We start from the raw sequence: 16,179 nt of genomic DNA, 5'->3' as shown, positions 1-16,179 counted from the left end.
TCAGTATACAATCAGATCCTTTAACTGAAGTTTATATGCCAGTATAGAATTTACAATAATGTTTAATTCATAAGACTGTGGGATAAATGTGAGATATGCAACTTTAAAGAAACTGTTGAACATTTATTGATAGATTGCAGAAAGTTCAGCGTGGAAAGAGAAAGACTGAAAGGCAGGATGGTAACTATATGAAGTGTTTTTACATCTTTTACATTTATCATAAAAACAATATTACTGTCTTTAAAAGGAAAAATGTCCTAAAGTCATGATGTTACACACTCCGGTACAATAGGTGGCGGTATGCACCTTAAACCTTAATTTGTAGTCCACAGATAAACTTCAGAAGAAGAAGAAGTCTGATGGCCTCTGCACCTGAGGCCGTCAACACACACCAGCTGAAAGAGGTTGTCTTGATGAAAGTTGCCCGGTAACAAGGAATAAAAACACCCCACAGTGTCCAGAGCCAGCATCCAGTCATGATGGCTTTCTTTTGGCAGTGTGCACTGCTTGTGAGCCTGGCTGCTGCCCTGTCGGTGTATGCAGGTAATCTTGGAACAAAATGATGCACAAAGCTCTGTTATTGTGATCTAACTAAAGCTGTTTGAGTAGCAACTTGTTTGTGTTGTGTCTCCTTCCAGACATGAAGCTGGACTGTGGAACCGACTCTGTGAGGCTGGTGTGGACGGAGGGCAGGTCCCGGGCTGATACCTCGCTCTTCCGTCTGGGTAACTGCTTCCCCACCAGCTTCTCGGCCACCGAAGCTTATTTCAGCGTGGACTTCGACGACTGTAACTTCAGGAGAATTGTGCGTAGCACCTCCACATGTGTACCTGCAAACTGAGTCCATTGTACTTCCTGCAGCTTGGTGACATTTGTGTCTCTCGTAGGTAACTGGGGATCGCTTGATGTTCACCAATGATCTGACCTACAGTTCCTCTCCTGACTCTGTGGACTTCACTCGCCCCGTTGTCTGTGAATATGAGAGGTGGGTGTTCACACTTCAGCTGTGAGAGTTTGGTAACATGGCAGCTGTTTAACTCTTGCTTTGTGTTGCAGGCCTGAAGACTGGTACCCGGCTTCATGCCCCAATTTTCAACACGTTTGGTCTGGGAGATCTAGAGTTCCACTTTGGCCTCATGAATGGTGGGTGTGAAGCGTGACCTGACTGGAGATGGCAGCTCTCCCAGTGACTCCTGTAGCGTAACGACTCTCCTGTTTACGGCTGTAGCTGACTTCTCCGGCCCTGCTGAATCCACCACCTTTCCTCTGGGCTCCTTTATCCCGATCATGGCTAGCGTGGCGCAGGAGACCCATCAGCCCTTGCTGCTGTTTCTTGAGGAATGCGTAGCAGCTACCACACCGAAGCTGCAGCCTGGAAGCACTTTGTACCCGATAATCGCCAATGAGGGGTAATCTGGTTTCACTGTTTAGCATTTTGTTGTCCAGAAATCAGACTTGACACTTTCTTTCTCCCCACAGATGTCTTGTGGACAGTCTGGTATCGCTCAAATTTGAACAAAGGCAAAATCCTCTGAGCTCCCTTCCCTTCAAGCCTTTAGGTTTGGTCTCGGCGAAGAGGTAACGATAAATTTTGCACGTTCATTTTTAGAATCGGGGTTTTATTGGTAAAACTGGAAGCCAACTGCCCCTCAACCTCACTTCTTACTCACCAGGTGTTTATCCACTGTAAACTTGTGGCTTGGGATCCCAACGGCCAGGACAACAGCAAGAAGGCCTGTCACTATGACAACGAGCACGGGTAAACATGTCACTGAAAACATTCACAATGTTCTCTGGGTTCATCAGACTTGTGTGATGGAACCACTGAGAATGATTTTCTGACTCTTCTCCGACCCTCATGAACTCAGCTGGGAGCAGTTGGACAACTCTGCATCCCGCTATCTCTGTGCCTGCTGTGACTCTGACTGCAAGTCCAGGAGGGTCAGGAGTTTAGCATCAGGTATTGGTGACTTCTGCTATTTCAACTCGTCTGGTTTGACTTGTACTTAAACCTTTTAACTTTAAACCAGGGAAGCGTGGTATGGCACAAAAAGCTGTCCTTGGACCTCTGACCATCACTGATGTGAATTATTGACTGACTCTCCAGGTAATTCTTGAATTTGACATTGAACTATATATTAATCCTGAAGAACTATTTAACCCAGTCATTTATGCTCCAACAGGAATGGATCCATTTGGCACACTGGCTCCTTCAATCTGAAATGGATTTTTATTCTTTGTTTTGTAAACTTCTAAAAGTGTAATGCCTCCACAATGTTATTAAAGATAACTATACTCGAAAACTCTCTTGCTTATTGATAGTGTGTGTTTGCTCAAGGTCCAGTATTTTTATAGTCATCTCTTAATTGGTAACTGCTTGACTTGCACAGCTTGTCATCAACATAAGCAACAGCTTTAACTAGATCTCAAATTCATCAGATTTGATTGAAGGGCTGTCATTGGAAACCGCCTAATCTTTGTCATGGTAAAATATTGAAGGCTTAATATGTTGCTCCTTAATACACATATCTAAATTGATGTATTTATATAATCCCACTGCATATTGTTTCTTCAATCAAGGGTCTTTCAAGGCTAAACAGTATTTTTTACAAGGGGTTGACTAGCTTTCTGGACTAGGAACTAGATTGTATCACTTAAAGGCCGGCTCACCAGACAGGAAGCCATGGCCAGGTCCAATGGCCCATGAGACCGGAAGTCACCAAGACTCTGGGTAGGAAGCAGTTAGTATGTGTGATGGAGAGATGTAAATTCATCCATAAGGGGGGTATAGGTGCAGAGTTTATCCTAAAACGTCCCCCAGGAAACTTGAGCCTATAGCAGCATGTCTATGGGCTGGACCAGGTCTACCTGATTCAGCCACAACTATAAGACTCTCAAAGAGGAAAGTCTTCAGTCTACTCTTAAATGAGGTGACTGTGCATCCAGGACTGAAGGTAGAAACTGGTTCATTAAAGAAGAGCTTAATAACTGAAGGCTCTGGCTCCCATCCTACTTGTTAAGACTCTCAACACCACAAGTAGCCCCGCATTTAGTAAAGCAGCGCTCTAGTGGAGCAATATGGTACTACAGGCTCCTTAAGATATGATGGTGCATCACCTATCAAAGTTTTTTAGTTTAGAAGAATTTTAAAGTTGATTTGATTTTACAGCCAACCAGTGCAGAGCGGCTAATGCAGGAGTGATGTGATCTCTTTTCTTTTTGTGAGAACACGAGCTGCAGCATTCTGGATCAACTGGAGGGACCTAAGAGACTTATTAAAGCAGCCTGAGAAATTGCACTAATCTAGTTTAGAAGTAACAAAAAGTAACTTTTTTTGGCTCTCTTCGAAGGCCGTCGCATTTTCTCTCCCTCTCCTCCCCATGACCTTCCCTTCCCTGCTTGGCTTCTCTCGTCATGTCTTGTCTTGTTTTATACTTGAGAGACTCTCTCCTCATCGCTCTTCGAACTAAAAACCATGGACCGATCAACTGATCATCTGATCAACTGGTCTCTCAACGCACTGACACCGTCTTCTCGGCGACGAAGCTTGGGTTCGGGGAACCTGCCCGTCCTGCCGGGACGTTGCAGCTGGTTACACGATGGACGTGTCGTGTGCCTAGCAGCCTTTCCGTGGAGGACGTAGATGACATCTACCTATTCGGAACTATGATTACAGGATTTCTGCTGTTTGGATTTGGCGTCCTGGTTTATCGGAAAATTAAGGAAACGGTGACAGCCGTTAAAAGCCCCTAAGGCTGCCCGACGAAATTGGATCGATTTGAAAATGGGAGGAAAGTGGTGGAATCGTAGGTGCTCAAACTGGATGTCACAGCTGGAAGACCAAACAATCCCAATCTTATCTGCTGGCTCTCAACCAGAACGGGCCTTGGCCAAGGCCGTTACTGGAACAACAACTCCCCTGAAGATCGCTGAAGTGAGAACCTCTCTCATTCCCTTCCCCCTATCCACAGACACCTGTGGTTGTTTTCTCCCAGGACCTTTCAAGGCTATCTCCATGGCAACGACCATCTTGACTGAGAACTCTGTCTGTTGTGGCCTGGGGAGGACGACATACCAGAACACGCACACACGAACTTTCAATAATACTGATTGCATTCACTACCCCCCTCCCCCCATCCCACGCCTTCGCCTGCTTTTTACCCCCAGTGTGACAGGACGGGGTCTGTGGCTGGCGCTGCTGTGTTGGCGCCAGACTGGCTGGCTGCTTGTCGGTGCTGGTTACCTTCTGCCCCCAATGGATGGGCTTAGATCACCCAGTTGTTGGATTACCTCCTCCCCTTCCTACTCGTTGCAAGTCATGTCTAAAATGTATGTGCTTATGTGCTAAGGTGTTTTCCTGCTCCACACTGTACCCCTCTCGGGCATAGTCGGGGGTGTTTTCTCCTTCTTCCCTCATGTTATGCTGTAATCTTTCATCCACCCTTTCTTGTAATTTCGATGCTTTTGTACCTGTACTCTGGCAAACGACAAATAAATATATCTATCTATCTATCTAAACCAGTATTTTTGCATCTTCTTGAGACAAGATGTGCCTGATTTTTGAAGTGTTACATAGATGAAAAAATGCCTTCCTTGAGATTTGCTTCACGTGGGAGTTAAAGGACAAGTCCCAATCAAAGATAACGCCGAGATTCTTTACAGTGGTGTTGGATGCCAGGGCAATGCCGTCTACAGAAACCACATCACCAGATAATTGATCCCTGAGGTGTTCAGAGTCAAATAACTTCAGTTTTGTCAGAGATTAACATCAGGAAGTTGCAGGTCATCCATGTTTTTATATCTTTAAGACATGCTTGAATTTTAGCGAGCTGGTTGGACTCCTCTGGTTTGATCCATAGCTATAATTGAGTTTCATCTGCATAACAATGAAAGTTTATGGAGTGTTTCCTGATAATATTGACCAAAGGAAGCATGTATAAGGTAAATAAAATGGGTCCAAGCACAGAACCTTGTGGAACTCCGTGATTAACGTTGTTGGTCACTGAGGCTTCATCGTTTACAAATATGAAATGGGATCGATCTGATGAATACGATTTAAACCAACTTACCCGAAGATGATCTCATTAACTTAAGTAACTAAATAGAAAAGAGTAAAGACACTTCACATGAAGGAAGCGACAGCTTTAGTTTTCTTTGATATTGAGAAAGCGTATGATTCCATGTGGAGAGATAAACTAACAGGTGAAATTAACATACCCACATGTGGAAGCTTATACAACTGGACAATGGACTTTTTTATTATTAAATGGAACAATTAAAGTAAAGTAGGTTCAGAAATCTTAGAAGGTTTTGACCTCAGTATACAATCAGATCCTTTAACTGAAGTTTATATGCCAGTATAGAATTTACAATAATGTTTAATTCATAAGACTGTGGGATAAATGTGAGATATGCAACTTTAAAGAAACTGTTGAACATTTATTGATAGATTGCAGGAAGTTCAGCGTGGAAAGAGAAAGACTAAAAGGCAGGATGGTAACTATATGAAGTGTTTTTACATGTTTTACATTTCTCATAAAAACAATATTACTGTCTTTAAAAGGAAAAATGTCCTAAAGTCATGATGTTACACACTCCGGTACATTAGGTGGCGGTATGCACCTTAAACCTTCATTTGTAGTCCACAGATGAACTTCAGAAGAAGAAGAAGAAGAAGAAGTCTGAAGGCCTCTGCACCTGAGGCCGTCAACACACACCAGCTGAAAGAGGTTGTCTTGATGAAAGTTGCCCGGTAACAAGGAATAAAAACACCCCACAGTGTCCAGAGCCAGCATCCAGTCATGATGGCTTTCTTTTGGCAGCGTGCAGTGCTTGTGAGCCTGGCTGCTGCCATGTCGGTGTATGCAGGTAATATTGGAACAAAATGATGCACAAAGCTCTGTTATTGTGATCTAACTAAAGCTGTTTGAGTATCAACTTGTTTGTGTTGTCTCCTTCCAGACATGAAGCTGGACTGTGGAACCGACTCTGTGAGGCTGGTGTGGACGGAGGGCAGGTCCCGGGCTGATACCTCGCTCTTCCGTCTGGGTAACTGCTTCCCCACCAGCTTCTCGGCCACCGAGGCTTTTTTCAGCGTGGACTTCGACGACTGTAACTTCAGGAGAATTGTGTGTAGCACCTCCACATGTGTACCTGCAAACTGAGTCCTCTGTACTTCCTGCAGCTTGGTGACATTTGTGTCTCTCGTAGGTAACTGGGGATCGCTTGATGTTCACCAATGATCTGACCTACAGTTCCTCTCCTGACTCTGTGGACTTCACTCGCCCCGTTGTCTGTGAATATGAGAGGTGGGTGTTCACACTACTTCAGCTTTGAGAGTTTGGTAACATGGCAGCTGTTTAACTCTTGCTTTGTGTTGCAGGCCTGAAGACTGGTACCCGCGGCTTCATGCCCCAACTTTCAACACGTTTGGTCTGGGAGATCTAGAGTTCCACTTTGGCCTCATGAATGGTGGGTGTGAAGCGTGAGCTCACTGGAGATGGCAGCTCTCCCAGTGACTCCTGTAGCCTAATGACTCCTCTCCTGTTTACGGCTGTAGCTGACTTCTCCGGCCCCGCTGAATCCACCACCTTTCCTCTGGGCTCCTTTATCCCAATCATGGCTAGCGTGGCGCAGGAGACCCATCAGCCCTTGCTGCTGTTTCTTGAGGAATGCGTAGCGGCTACCACACCGGAGCTGCAGCCTGGAAGCACTTTGTACCCGATAATTGCCAATGAGGGGTAATCTGGTTTCACTGTTTAGCATTTTGTTGTCCAGAAATCAGACTTGACACTTTCTTTCTCCCCCACACAGATGTCTTGTGGACAGTCTGGTATCGCTCAAATTCGAACAAAGGCAAAATCCTCTGAGCTCCGCCTTTCCCTTCAAGCCTTTAGGTTTGGTCTCGGCGAAGAGGTAACGATAAATTTTGCACGTTCATTTTTAGAATCTGGGCTTTATTGGTAAAACTGGAAGCCAACTGCCCCTCAACCTCACTTCTTACTCACCAGGTGTTTATCCACTGTAAACTTGTGGCTTGGGATCCCAACGGCCAGGACAACAGCAAGAAGGCCTGTCACTATGACAACGAGCATGGGTAAAAATGTCACTGAAACATTCACAATGTTCTCTGGGTTCATCAGACTTGTGTGATGGAACCACTGACGATAATTTTCTGACTTCTCCGACCCTCATGAACTCAGCTGGGTGCAGTTGGACAATTCTGCATCCCGCTATCTCTGTGCCTGCTGTGACTCTGACTGCAAGTCCAGGAGGGTCAGGAGTTTAGCATCAGGTATTGGTGACTTCTGCAATATCAACTCGTCTGGTTTGACTTGTAGTTAAACCTTTTAACTTTAAAACAGGGAAGCGTGGTATGGCACAAAAAGCTGTCCTTGGACCTCTGACCATCACTGATGTGAATTATTGACTGACTCCAGGTAATTCTTGTATTTTACATTGAACTATATATTAATCCTGAAGAACTATTTAACCCAGTCTTTTATTCTCCAACAGGAATGGATCCATTTTGCACACTGGCTCCTTCAATCTGAAATGGATTTTTATTCTTGGTTTTGTAAACTTCTAAAACTGTAATATTGCCCTTAATTTTAGATTCTAATTATACAATTAAAGATCAAACTATACTTGAAATCTCTACTTATTGTGTTGAAGGCCCAGTATTTTCATAAAGTCGTAGTGACTGCTTGACGTACACGAGCGTTAAAGGTTGGCTTCATTTTCAAGAAGCGGGTGTATAATGTCAATGACGGTTAAATGATCCTGCGCTGCAATAGACGTATAAGCGATACCCTCGGATATGTTGGTCTTACTACGCCAATCGGAACGGAGATCGTTGTCTGGAGTGGCTTTCCATGTCTGATGGCCCGACAAAGTTGTTTTTGACTCATCGCTTGGATAAAATATGTGCCGACTACAAACGTGTATTGTGAAAGTACCAATCATAGCTCTTGGGACTGAGGATGACGGTTAGGATTATGAAGCTATGGATTGGCAGACCGTGCACGACTTTCAAACAGTTCAGGACCCTAGTCTGATTTAAAAGGTCACTAGTGATGGATGGTCAAATGCAGAGAACTGCAATCTCATGACCATTGGGAAAGTCAGTTGTGAGCATTTCCATCTCGAAGGACGAAGGTGCACAGAAGTAGGCAAAGTACTGGAATAATAAGCTAATATTGTATCTGAGGACAACAAAATGCTTTATTGACCTTAAACATGGATGCGGAGAGCAGTTTAAACTAGGGCTGTCAATCGATTTAAAAAAATTAACAATCGCACAATTTGAAATTCATTAATCGTGATTAAAAGTTTTTTTCTTCTAAAGACAATCTTCTAGATGAACGAGTAATCACTTCAGACAGCGTGTATTTCAGACACTTGTTTAATTGCATTCTTTTTTTTAAAGACAACTTCACACAGCTGTGTTTTCAAAGAGGCTCCTACCTATAAAGTGTCAGCGAGGTATTTAATATTGTGGATGATAAATTGTTTCTTCAGTGAAACATCAGATTAGTAAACAAAGGTGTATTTGAGACCCCATTAGTCCTGTCATCTTTAACATTGAACAACAGCAGAACAAGTGGCCTTGGTAACTGACTGACATTCAAATATGTCATGTTAACCCTCTGGAGGCTGGGCTCATTTCCTCGATTTTACAAAAAAATGTAAATTCACCTTTTAAAGGCTTTTGCATATGACACATCCCAGTGTTTCCCCCACCATTCTATCAGCATATATTCAGCATGTCATTCTGTCTCTACGTCCCGCGCGCCGCAGAGCTCCATGCCGGCGTGTCTGCACGCGCATCGGGGCGGAGCAACAAAAAAAAGTCACCTGCACCTTCCGCCCCGCGTCACCGACACGTCGCCCTCTGTTTCTCTGTGAATATCGAGGAGCAGACGGGAGGAAGGAGGCGGACTGCCGCGGCTTGACACTCAGGAGTGCAACAACTTCAACGCACACCGGAAGTAAACAAAGTTGCGTTAATTGCGGTAAAATATTTTAGTGCGTTAATCGCGGCCAAATTAATCGCATAGATTAACGCGTTAACGCTGACAGCCCTAGTTTAAACTCATGTTCCTGGTTCAGCTATGAGAACTGGAGTCATTTCTGGAGACTCTCTCTGTCACAATGGAGGCTATTAAACAAATTGAAAGTCAATGACAGACTTTGTCAGTAATCCTTGACATGAACGTTACCAAGGAAAGTTCTGCTAGTTTTCTTAAGCTACTCGCGATCTGGCATAGAGTTCCGGCCCCGATTGCTGTGAGGTGACAGTGCTAGCTTCTACACCACCATGCAGCCACGCTTTGGTGCATGGGAAGTACAAAAACATGCAAGAGAAATACAGAAATATAAACTACTAAACAAAGTTGTGTCGTATGTTGTATAAAGAAGAAAGATGGTAAATGAATATCAGAGTGGTTTTAGAAAAGGAAGATCCACAGCAGATAATCTCATTAACGTCAGTAACTAAATATAACCCTCAACATGAAGGAAGCGATGGCTTTAGTTTCCTTTGATGTTGAAAAGCGAATGATTCCATGTGGAGAGATGGACTGATAATTAAAATGAACATAGACACAGGTGGATGGTTATATAACTGGACAATAGACCTCAGTATACAATCGGGTCAAACTGTTAGAGAAGATCCTTTAACAAAAGTCTATATGGCAGTATATTCTTTACAACATTTTTTAATTCATAAGACTGTGGGATAAATGTGAGATATGCAACCTTAAAGAAACTGTTGAACATTTATTGAAAGAGTGCAGGAAGTTCAGCGTGTAAAGAGAAAGACTGAAAGGCAGGATGGTAGCTATATGAAATGTTTTTACATGTTTTATATTTATCATAAAAACAATATTACTTTCTTTAAAAGGAAACATTTCCTAAAGTCATGATGTTACACACTCCGGTACAATAGGTGGCGGTATGCACCTTAAACCTTCATTTGTAGTCCACAGATAAACTTAAGAAGAAGAAGTCTGAAGGCCTCTGCACCTGAGGCCGTCAACACACACCAGCTGAAAGAGGTTGTCTTGATGAAAGTTGCCCGGTAACAAGGAATAAAAACACCCCCCAGTGTCCAGAGCCAGCATACAGTCATGATGGCTTTCTTTTGGCAGCGTGCACTGCTTGTGAGCCTGGCTGCTGCCATGTCGGTGTATGCAGGTAATATTGGAACAAAATGATGCACAAAGCTCTGTTATTGTCATCTAACTAAAGCTGTTTGAGTATCAACTTGTTTGTGTTGTCTCCTTCCAGACATGAAGCTGGACTGTGGAACCGACTCTGTGAGGCTGGTGTGGACGGAGGGCAGGTCCCGGGCTGATACCTCGCTCTTCCGTCTGGGTAACTGCTTCCCCACCAGCTTCTCGGCCACTGAGGCTTTGTTCAGTGTGGACTTCGACGACTGTAACTTCAGGAGAATTGTGCGTAGCACCTCCACATGTGTACCTGCAAACTGAGTCCACTGTACTTCCTGCAGCTTGGTGACATTTGTGTCTCTCGTAGGTAACTGGGGATCGCTTGATGTTCACCAATGATCTGACCTACAGTTCCTCTCCTAACTCTGTGGACTTCACTCGCCCCGTTGTCTGTGAATATGAGAGGTGGGTGTTCACACTACTTCAGCTTTGAGAGTTTGGTAACATGGCAGCTGTTTAACTCTTGCTTTGTGTTGCAGGCCTGAAGACTGGTACCCGCGGCTTCATGCCCCAATTTTCAACACGTTTGGTCTGGGAGATCTAGAGTTCCACTTTGGCCTCATGAATGGTGGGTGTGAAGCGTGACCTCACTGGAGATGGCAGCTCTCCCAGTGACTCCTGTAGCGTAATGACTCCTCTCCTGTTTACGGCTGTAGCTGACTTCTCCGGCCCCGCTGAATCCACCACCTTTCCTCTGGGCTCCTTTATCCCGATCATGGCTAGCGTGGCGCAGGAGACCCATCAGCCCTTGCTGCTGTTTCTTGAGGAATGCGTAGCGGCTACCACACCGGAGCTGCAGCCTGGAAGCACTTTGTACCTGATAATCACCAATGAGGGGTAATCTGGTTTCACTGTTTAGCATTTTGTTGTCCAGAAATCAGACTTGACACTTTCTTTCTCCCCCACACAGATGTCTTGTGGACAGTCTGGTATCGCGCTCCAAATTCGAACAAAGGCAAAAATCCTCTGAACTCCGCCTTTCCCTTCAAGCCTTTAGGTTTGGTCTCGGCGAAGAGGTAACGATAACTTGTTCATGTTCATTTTTAGAATTGGGCTTTATTGGTAAAACTGGAAGCCAACTGCCCCTCAACCTCACTTCTTACTCACCAGGTGTTTATCCACTGTAAACTTGTGGCTTGGGATCCCAACGGCCAGGACAACAGCAAGAAGGCCTGTCACTATGACAACGAGCATGGGTAAACATGTCACTGAAAACATTCACAATGTTCTCTGGTTTCATTAGACTTGTGTGATGGAACCACTGGGAATAATTTTCTGACTCTTCTCCGACCCTCATGAACTCAGCTGGGAGCAGTTGGACAACTCTGCATCCCGCTATCTCTGTGCCTGCTGTGACTCTGACTGCAAGTCCAGGAGGGTCAGGAGTTTAGCATCAGGTATTGGTGACTTCTGCTATTTCAACTCGTCTGGTTTGACTTGTACTTAAACCTTTTAACTTTAAACCAGGGAAGCGTGGTATGGCACAAAAAGCTGTCCTTGGACCTCTGACCATCACTGATGTGAATTATTGACTCGCTCTTCAGGTAATTCTTGAATTTGACATTGAACTAGATATTAATCCTGAAGAACTATTTAACCCAGTCATTTATGCTCCAACAGGAATGGATCCATTTGGCACACTGGCTCCTTCAATCTGAAATGGATTTTTATTCTTTGTTTTGTAAACTTCTAAAAGTGTAATGCCTCCCCAATGTTATTAAAGATAACTATACTCGAAAACTCTCTTGCTTATTGATAGTGTGTGTTTGCTTGATGTCCAGTATTTTTATAGTCATCTCTTAATTGGTAACTGCCTGACTTGCACAGCTTGTCATCAACATACGCAACAGCTTTAACTAGATCTCAAATTCATCAGATTTGATTGAAGGGCTGTCATTGGAAACCTCCTAATCTTTGTCATGGTAAAATATTGAAGGCTTAATATGTTGCTCCTTAATACACATATCTAAATTGATGTATTTATATAATCCCACTGCATATTGTTTCTTCAATCAAGGGTCTTTCAAGGCTAAAAACAGTATTTTTACAAGGGTTTGACTAGCTTTCTGGACAAGGAACTAGATTGTATCACTTAAAGGCCGGCTCACCAGGCAGGAGGCCTCGGACACGGCCAGTTCCAATGGACCTATGAGATGAAGTCACCAAGACTCTGGGTAGGAAGCAGTTAGTATTTGTGATGGAGAGATGTAAATTCATCCATAAGGGGGGTATAGGTGCTCAGTTTATCCTAAAACGTCCCCCAGCAAACTTGAGCCTATGGCAGCATATCTATGGGCTGGACCAGGTGAACCTGATTCAGCCCTGACTATAAGCTCTTTCAAAGAGGAAAGTCTTCAGTCTACTCTTAAATGAGGTGACTGTGCATCCAGGACTGAAGGTGGAAACTGGTTCATTAAAGAGGAGCTTGATAACTGAAGGCTCTGGCTCCCATCCTACTTGTTAAGACTCTCAGAACCACAAGTAGCCCCGCATTTAGTAAAGCAGCACTCTAGTGGAGCAATATGGTACTACAGGCTCCTTAAGATATGATGGTGCATCACCTATCAAAGTTTTTTAGTTTAGAAGAATTTTAAAGTTGATTCTTGATTTTACAGCCAACCAGTGCAGAGCGGCTAATGCAGGGTTAATGTGATCTCTTTTCTTTTTGTGAGAACACGAGCTGCAGCATTCTGGATCAACTGGAGGGACCTAAGAGACTTAATAAAGCAGCCTGATAAATTGCACTAATCTAGTCTAGAAGTAACAAACGCGTAAACCAGTATTTTTGCATCTTCTTGAGACAAGATGTGCCTGATTTTTGAAGTGTTACATAGATGAAAACATGCCTTCCTTGAGATTTGCTTCACGTGGGAGTTAAAGGACAAGTCCCAATCAAAGATAACGCCGAGATTCTTTACAGTGGTGTTGGATGCCAGGGCAATGCCGTCTACAGAAACCACATCACCAGATAATTGATCCCTGAGGTGTTCAGAGTAAAATAACTTCAGTTTTGTCAGAGATTAACATCAGGAAGTTGCAGGTCAACCATGTTTTTATATCTTTAAGACATGCTTGAATTTTAGCGAGCTGGTTGGACTCCTCTGGTTTGATCCATAGCTAGAATTGAGTTTCATCTGCATAACAATGAAAGTTTATGGAGTGTTTCCTGATAATATTGACCAAAGGAAGCATGTATAAGGTAAATAAAATGGGTCCAAGCACAGAACCTTGTGGAACTCTGTGATTAACGTTGTTGGTCACTGAGGCTTCATCATTTACAAATATGAAATGGGATCGATCTGATGAATACGATTTAAACCATCTTACCCGAAGATGATCTCATCAACTTAAGTAACTAAATAGAAAAGAGTAAAGACACTTCACTTGAAGGAAGCGACAGCTTTAGTTTTCTTTGACATTGAGAAAGTGTATGATTCCATGTGGAGAGATAAACTAATAGGTGAAATTAACATACCCACATGTGGAAGCTTATACAACTGGACAATGGACTTTTTTATTATTAAATGGAACAATTAAAGTAAAGTAGGTTCAGAAATCTTAGAAGGTTTTGACCTCAGTATACAATCAGATCCTTTAACTGAAGTTTATATGCCAGTATAGAATTTACAATAATGTTTAATTCATAAGACTGTGGGATAAATGTGAGATATGCAACTTTAAAGAAACTGTTGAACATTTATTGATAGATTGCAGGAAGTTCAGCGTGGAAAGAGAAAGACTGAAAGGCAGGATGGTAACTATATGAAGTGTTTTTACATGTTTTACATTTCTCATAAAAACAATATTACTGTCTTTAAAAGGAAAAATGTCCTAAAGTCATGATGTTACACACTCCGGTACAATAGGTGGCGGTATGCACCTTAAACATTAATTTGTAGTCCACAGATAAACTTCAGAAGAAGAAGAAGTCTGAAGGCCTCTGCACCTGAGGCCGTCAACACACACCAGCTGAAAGAGGTTGTCTTGATGAAAGTTGCCTGGTAACAAGGAATAAAAACACCCCACAGTGTCCAGATCAAGCATCCAGTCATGATGGCTTTCTTTTGGCAGCGTGCACTGCTGGTGAGCCTGGCTGCTGCCATGTCGGTGTATGCAGGTAATATTGGAACAAAATGATGCACAAAGCTCTGTTATTGTGATCTAACTAAAGCTGTTTGAGTATCAACTTGTTTGTGTTGTCTCCTTCCAGACATGAAGCTGGACTGTGGAACCGACTCTGTGAGGCTGGTGTGGACGGAGGGCAGGTCCCGGGCTGATACCTCGCTCTTCCGTCTGGGTAACTGCTTCCCCACCAGCTTCTCGGCCACCGAGGCTTTTTTCAGCGTGGACTTCGACGACTGTAACTTCAGGAGAATTGTGCGTAGCACCTCCACATGTGTACCTGCAAACTGAGTCCACTGTACTTCCTGCAGCTTGGTGACATTTGTGTCTCGTAGGTAACTGGGGATCGCTTGATGTTCACCAATGATCTGACCTACAGTTCCTCTCCTGACTCTGTGGACTTCACTCGCCCCGTTGTCTGTGAATATGAGAGGTGGGTGTTCACACTACTTCAGCTTTGACAGTTTGGTAACATGGCAGCTGTTTAACTCTTGCTTTGTGTTGCAGGCCTGAAGACTGGTACCCGCGGCTTCATGCCCCAATTTTCAACACGTTTGGTCTGGGAGATCTAGAGTTCCACTTTGGCCTCATGAATGGTGGGTGTGAACGTGACCTCACTGGAGATGGCAGCTCTCCCAGTGACTCCTGTAGCGTAATGACTCCTCTCCTGTTTACGGCTGTAGCTGACTTCTCCGGCCCCGCTGAATCCACCACCTTTCCTCTGGGCTCCTTTATCCCGATCATGGCTAGCGTGGTGCAGGAGACCCATCAGCCCTTGCTGCTGTTTCTTGAGGAATGCGTAGCGGCTACCACACCGGAGCTGCAGCCTGGAAGCACTTTGTACCCGATAATCGCCAATGAGGGGTAATCTGGTTTCACCGTTTAGCATTTTGTTGTCCAGAAATCAGACTTGACACTTTCTTTCTCCCCCACACAGATGTCTTGTGGACAGTATGGTATCGCGCTCCAAATTCGAACAAAGGCAAAAATCCTCTGAGCTCCGCCTTTCCCTTCAAGCCTTTAGGTTTGGTCTCGGTGAAGAGGTAACGATAACTTGTGAACATTCATTTTTAGAATCGGGGCTTTATTGGTAAAACTGGAAGCCAACTGTCCCTCAACCTCACTTCTTACTCACCAGGTGTTTATCCACTGTAAACTTGTGGCTTGGGATCCCAACGGTCAGGACAACAGCAAGAAGGCCTGTCACTATGACAACGAGCACGGGTAAAAATGTCACTGAAACATTCACAATGTTCTCTGGGTTCATCAGACTTGTGTGATGGAACCACTGAGAATGATTTTCTGACTCTTCTCTGACCCTCATGAACTCAGCTGGGAGCAGTTGGACAACTCTGCATCCCGCTATCTCTGTGCCTGCTGTGACTCTGACTGCAAGTCCAGGAGGGTCAGGAGTTTAGCATCAGGTATTGGTGACTTGTGCTGTATCAACTCGTCTGGTTTGACTTTTTTTATTTAAACCTTTTCTTTTTTAAACAGGGAAGTGTGGTATGGCACAAAAAGCTGTCCTTGGACCTCTGACCATCACTGATGTGAATTATTGACTGACTCTCCAGGTAATGCTTGAATTTTACATTGAACTATATATTAATCCTGAACAACTATTTAATGCAGTCTTTCATTCTCAAACAGGAATGGATCCATTTGGCACACTGGCTCCTTCAATCTGAAATTGATTTTTATTCTTTGTTTTGTGAACTTCTAAAAGTGTAATGCCTCCCCAATGTTATTAAAGATAACTATACTTGAAAGGTCTCTTGCTTAATGATATTGTGTGTTGGCTCAAGGTCCAGTCTTTTTATCGTCA

The 16,179-nt window shown here is 43.8% G+C and overlaps 2 protein-coding genes and 2 pseudogenes across 2 annotated transcripts; all 4 read left to right on the top strand.

Moving 5' to 3' along the window:
* The first annotated feature begins 467 nt into the window (after window positions 1–467).
* On the top strand, window positions 468–2,095 carry LOC130198469 (zona pellucida sperm-binding protein 3-like; annotated as a pseudogene).
* A 3,697-nt stretch (window positions 2,096–5,792) lies between these two features.
* On the top strand, window positions 5,793–7,429 carry LOC130198468 (zona pellucida sperm-binding protein 3-like; annotated as a pseudogene).
* A 2,692-nt stretch (window positions 7,430–10,121) lies between these two features.
* On the top strand, window positions 10,122–11,764 carry LOC130198467 (zona pellucida sperm-binding protein 3-like). The gene is made up of 9 exons (XM_056421640.1): window positions 10,122–10,197; window positions 10,291–10,457; window positions 10,540–10,637; window positions 10,712–10,800; window positions 10,889–11,069; window positions 11,143–11,248; window positions 11,343–11,428; window positions 11,538–11,629; window positions 11,700–11,764. Exons 1-9 carry the CDS (start codon window positions 10,131–10,133, stop codon window positions 11,762–11,764), a joined length of 951 nt encoding a protein of 316 aa, XP_056277615.1. The 5' UTR covers window positions 10,122–10,130.
* Window positions 11,765–14,276: 2,512 nt separating this feature from the next.
* On the top strand, window positions 14,277–15,916 carry LOC130198466 (zona pellucida sperm-binding protein 3-like). The gene is made up of 9 exons (XM_056421639.1): window positions 14,277–14,349; window positions 14,443–14,609; window positions 14,690–14,787; window positions 14,862–14,950; window positions 15,038–15,218; window positions 15,292–15,397; window positions 15,493–15,578; window positions 15,687–15,778; window positions 15,852–15,916. Exons 1-9 carry the CDS (start codon window positions 14,283–14,285, stop codon window positions 15,914–15,916), a joined length of 951 nt encoding a protein of 316 aa, XP_056277614.1. The 5' UTR covers window positions 14,277–14,282.
* Window positions 15,917–16,179: the final 263 nt, after the last annotated feature.

This window comes from Pseudoliparis swirei, chromosome 8, assembly GCF_029220125.1.
Source record: "Pseudoliparis swirei isolate HS2019 ecotype Mariana Trench chromosome 8, NWPU_hadal_v1, whole genome shotgun sequence".
In the NCBI taxonomy this organism is placed as follows: Eukaryota; Metazoa; Chordata; class Actinopteri; order Perciformes; family Liparidae; genus Pseudoliparis; species Pseudoliparis swirei.
This window is presented reverse-complemented; position numbering and strand designations above follow the sequence as displayed.

Excerpts from the sequence above, each read along its gene's own strand:
- LOC130198467 (XM_056421640.1), top strand. The coding sequence starts at position 10,131 with ATGATGGCTTTCTTTTGGCAGCGTGCACTGCTTGTGAGCCTGGCTGCT. Across the intron at positions 10,458-10,539 it reads ACTGTAACTTCAGGAGAATT|GTAACTGGGGATCGCTTGAT; the intron begins GTGCGTAGCACC and ends TGTCTCTCGTAG. Across the intron at positions 11,070-11,142 it reads CTGATAATCACCAATGAGGG|ATGTCTTGTGGACAGTCTGG; the intron begins GTAATCTGGTTT and ends TCCCCCACACAG.
- LOC130198466 (XM_056421639.1), top strand. The coding sequence starts at position 14,283 with ATGATGGCTTTCTTTTGGCAGCGTGCACTGCTGGTGAGCCTGGCTGCT. Across the intron at positions 14,951-15,037 it reads CCACTTTGGCCTCATGAATG|CTGACTTCTCCGGCCCCGCT; the intron begins GTGGGTGTGAAC and ends TTACGGCTGTAG. Across the intron at positions 15,219-15,291 it reads CCGATAATCGCCAATGAGGG|ATGTCTTGTGGACAGTATGG; the intron begins GTAATCTGGTTT and ends TCCCCCACACAG.